Source organism: Thermobia domestica, chromosome 3 (assembly GCF_964235325.1).
Source record: "Thermobia domestica chromosome 3, izTheDome1.hap1.1, whole genome shotgun sequence".
NCBI lineage: Eukaryota > Metazoa > Arthropoda > Insecta > Zygentoma > Lepismatidae > Thermobia > Thermobia domestica.
Genome location: NC_137456.1, coordinates 49529875 through 49533773, shown reverse-complemented (window position 1 = coordinate 49533773; position 3899 = coordinate 49529875). Strand labels below are relative to the sequence as shown.

General features: G+C 36.8%; 1 protein-coding gene across 1 annotated transcript; it reads left to right on the top strand.

Annotated features, from left to right (window-relative positions):
• Nucleotides 1-2474: 2474 nt before the first annotated feature.
• Nucleotides 2475-2951, top strand: LOC145681773 (uncharacterized). Its single transcript, XM_081753385.1, has one exon. The coding sequence runs from the start codon at nucleotides 2475-2477 to the stop codon at nucleotides 2949-2951; it is 477 nt and encodes a 158-aa protein (XP_081609511.1).
• Nucleotides 2952-3899: the final 948 nt, after the last annotated feature.

Genomic DNA, 3899 nt, shown 5'->3' with positions numbered 1-3899 from the left:
GTAGTTTAAAGTTATGGAGAAAGGTTACAAAGATTATATCACATCCGAAATTGAAACCATCACCCCACGTAGTTCTTGTCGATTATAGTGGAACCAGGAAGAAAAGTGTGAAAAAAGAAGTATATCTTCCTGTGACAATTAAGGGAATACAAACAGGTGTTCCAGCTTTTGTGGTCGACGGGCTCAACCAAGATCTTCTACTGCGTCGTGATTACATGAGCAAGTTTCAAGTCAGAATGAATTTTGGAAATGGCATGGTAACCATTCAAACTGGGAAACAAAAAGTCGTAGTACCCATGGTTCAAGCGAAGGAGGAAAAAAATACGTGTAATAATATGATTAATGAGTTATGTGTAAATTACCATCTCCCTGTAAACGTCATAAAAAATGGAGTGAATGCAAATGCCATCCAAAGGAAGTATGCGGCTCACAAATATGTGGATGCAATTATAAAGATCTAAAAGAAGTTTTAAATCAGTAAAACAGCGTATTGATTTAACAAGAAGATTCGTATAATAAAGCTAGGTCAAGGCAAAAAGAAGATTGCAACCTGAGACGAATTACGCTAGCACAAATAAAGGATCAAGCTCTTGTGGAATCTTTGCATGACCCGCTTGTTCAAGAAATTCAATGTTCGGCTTGCTGTCCAAAGAGAGTGGAAGTCAGGGAAAAAGCAACTAAAAATGTCTGTACGCTACCCTAAAAGTAATTTAAAAATGGCTCAGAAAACTCCTATTGCTCCGGAACACAAGGATATGTTGTTCAATGTACTGATAAAGAGGAAAAAAGTTTTCGCCCATTTCCCAGGAAAATGTAACAAGTTTAAATATACAATCCAGGTTACCACTGAAGATCCAATTGTAAAACGACCTTACCCAATTCCATTGTGTTATCAAGATAAGGCGAGGGAGCAAATCCAAAAATGGTTGCGTCAAGGTATCATTGAGCCAGCAGTGTCAAAACATCACCATCCCTTGGTAAGAGTCAGAAAAAAGAACTCGGATGAGGTTAAAGTCTGTCTTAATCCGGTCCAACTTAATAAATTCGCATCTTTGACAAATCTAAAGGTCAAACACCTCGATGACCTCTTTGCAAGATTTAATGGGATAACCTGTGCAACGTCCCTCGACCTGGTGCATTCCTACTGCCAGATCAAGTTAACTAAAGATTGTAGGGATCTTGTAACATTCTCTTTTAAAGGCCAGATGTATCGGCACTGCAAAATACCCTTTGGTTACAAGAATGGTAGAACTTGTTTAATGGCAGCGTTGCAGAAAGTGTTGGGAGTTGCTATTCTTAAAAAGATCTTACTATATATATAAATAATATTTTAATTCCCAAAACTAATTCAGTAGCTCATATCGAGTTATTAAATCAAATATTGTGCAAGTTAAAAGAAGCAAATATAACAGTCAATTTAAAGAAATGCACTTTTATGGTATCTGAGGCAAATTTCTTGGGTTTTGTGGTAACACCGATAGGAATAGCGAAAAATGCAGAGTACGTGGATCTGGTAAAGTCATTGCCAAGGCCAACAACTACTAAAACATTGCAACTTAAAATTTTTTCAGTGGTGCTCCAAGTTTATACATAATTTTGCTCGTAAGTCAGCACCTTTATACCAGTTGCTTAAACAAGAAAAGAAATAAACCTGGTTGCCTAAACGTACAAATTGTTTCGAGGAAATAAAACATGAGATCTGTAAAAACATACTTTTGGTGCATCCAGATATGTCAAAAGACTTCATTATCATAGTCGACGGCTCGACTGTTGAGACTGCTGCTATTTTAACACAAGATTATGAAGATGAAAAACAAGTTATTGGTTTCACTGGACACATACTTAAGCCTTGCGAATCTCGCTATACCATTACTGAGATAAAAATGTTGGGTGTTGGGTGGGCTATAAGAAAATGGCATAATCTATTAATCGAGCATCATGTAATCGTACAAACTGACCACCAAGCTCTAGTGCATTTTAAAAGCATAAAGTATTGAAATACCAGGCTGTATCGGTGGTGTATTAAAATGCAAGATGTGGAGTTGGAAATCCAATACATACCTGGAGTAACCAATGTAGCAGCGGATACTTTGTCTCGTATTACTGTATGCCAATCACCTAGGATTGTTACAATTTTAAATTTTCATGTCCTTCCAGGAGATTTAGCAAATATGACCAGTGAAAATTGAAAGCAATACCAGCGTGAAGACCCTCAGTTAATAAAATATATCGATGCTCTGGAGCAAGATCAGACCAATGTACCAAAAACAAGTTGGGGAAAATCTGTACGACTGTATTATAAGATCCAACAAGATGTGCTGTTAAAAAGGAATTTTCATTTAAAAAATTAATGAACAATAGTTGTACCCAAAAGTTTAGTAAAAAGAGTACTGAGATGTTACCATGATGACAGGGGTTATTTTGGCTATGCAAGGACACACACAATGCTACTAGAAAAATTCGTTTGGAAAGACATGTATACTGATGTTCGACAATACATCCGCAATTGTGTATTGTGTATAAAACACAAAGCTGATCCTCATCCTCTCTCAAGGAAGTTACAGTCAGTCACCGTCTCGAGAGCCCGAGAGTTATTGTCAGTTGATGTGGTAGGCAAGCTTCCAACCAGCAATTCAAACATGGCATATGTATGCACATGCATGGATGTGTTTACCAGGCATCTAGTAGCGTACCCAATGAGACGAGCTAAAACTGCTGCAATTTTGAGGTGCCTGGATTTGTGTTTTATGCATTTAGACATTCCAGACGCCATTATATGTGACAACGGTCCATGTTTTGTATGTAGTAAGTTTCTAGGGTCAATGGCTAGTAAAGGAGTTAAAGTGTATCACACCACACCATACCATCCTCAAGCAAATCCCGTGGAGAGGATGCATAGAAAAATGAATAGGCTTTGGAGGTTGTATTGTGCTGAACAACATGTGGATTGAAGTAAACACTTGTAAAATATCGTTATATTACTAATATAAACTATTGTAAAAAATCTTAACGCTGCTCCAGTCCAAGCACATCTAAACGTAAAAAATGTAACGCCTGTAATAAAACGACTGTTCCAAGAGGAAACTAATGAAAACGGAAATTCGTGGGATAATCGGCTACTTATGATTGCACACCGTAAGAAGTCTCACAAGTAAACCTTACGTTTGGGTGAATCGAGTTGCTGACTGAGACACATATGAGAAAGTAGTACTAAATGTGATCAGTATTTCAGTGAAGTTATAGGTGCGAAGCTCCAGGGGTTTAGGAGATACAGCTACCAGAACATCACATGGAAGTACAGAATAGTCTTCATACAGTTGGAGGTAAAAGCTCTGTAAGACCTCTTGTAACGACAAAAGGTGAATAACAAATATATGGGTACATATTAGGACTAAGGGGAAGTCATATAGTAAGGGTATACCTGACGGCGGCCATCTTGAAATCCGCCATTTTGAATTAAGGTTAAGTTTTTAAAATAGGAATAGGGTCATGTGATACATGATTTAAGGCTCAAATTTAATCAGAAGAACAATGGTGACGTTAATTTTGATTTACGCGCAATTAGTAAAAAGTTACAGGGAAATTAAATATTGTTGCAGCATATGTATTAGTCCTTTACCCCACCTTGTAAATTTGGTGTTAACGATAATAATTAAATAAAAAGCAGTTGGATAAATATTAGGTCTATGGTAAGAGTTGCCTTGATGGCGGCCATGTTCAAATCCGCCATTTTGAATCAAACAAAAGTTTTAAACAAAACGCATAACATTGACACCTTATTAATAGCAAATTTTACCATAAATCCAACGGTATAACCATTTTTGCTTTATCATTAACCAGCATTTGTTATCGCATAAACAAGTTGCTAATTTAAGGAAAGAGGAATTGAGTCATAATTG

What these genes read in the sequence shown, in the direction of transcription:
- LOC145681773 (XM_081753385.1), top strand. Translation starts at nt 2,475, where the DNA reads ATGTATACTGATGTTCGACAATACATCCGCAATTGTGTATTGTGTATA.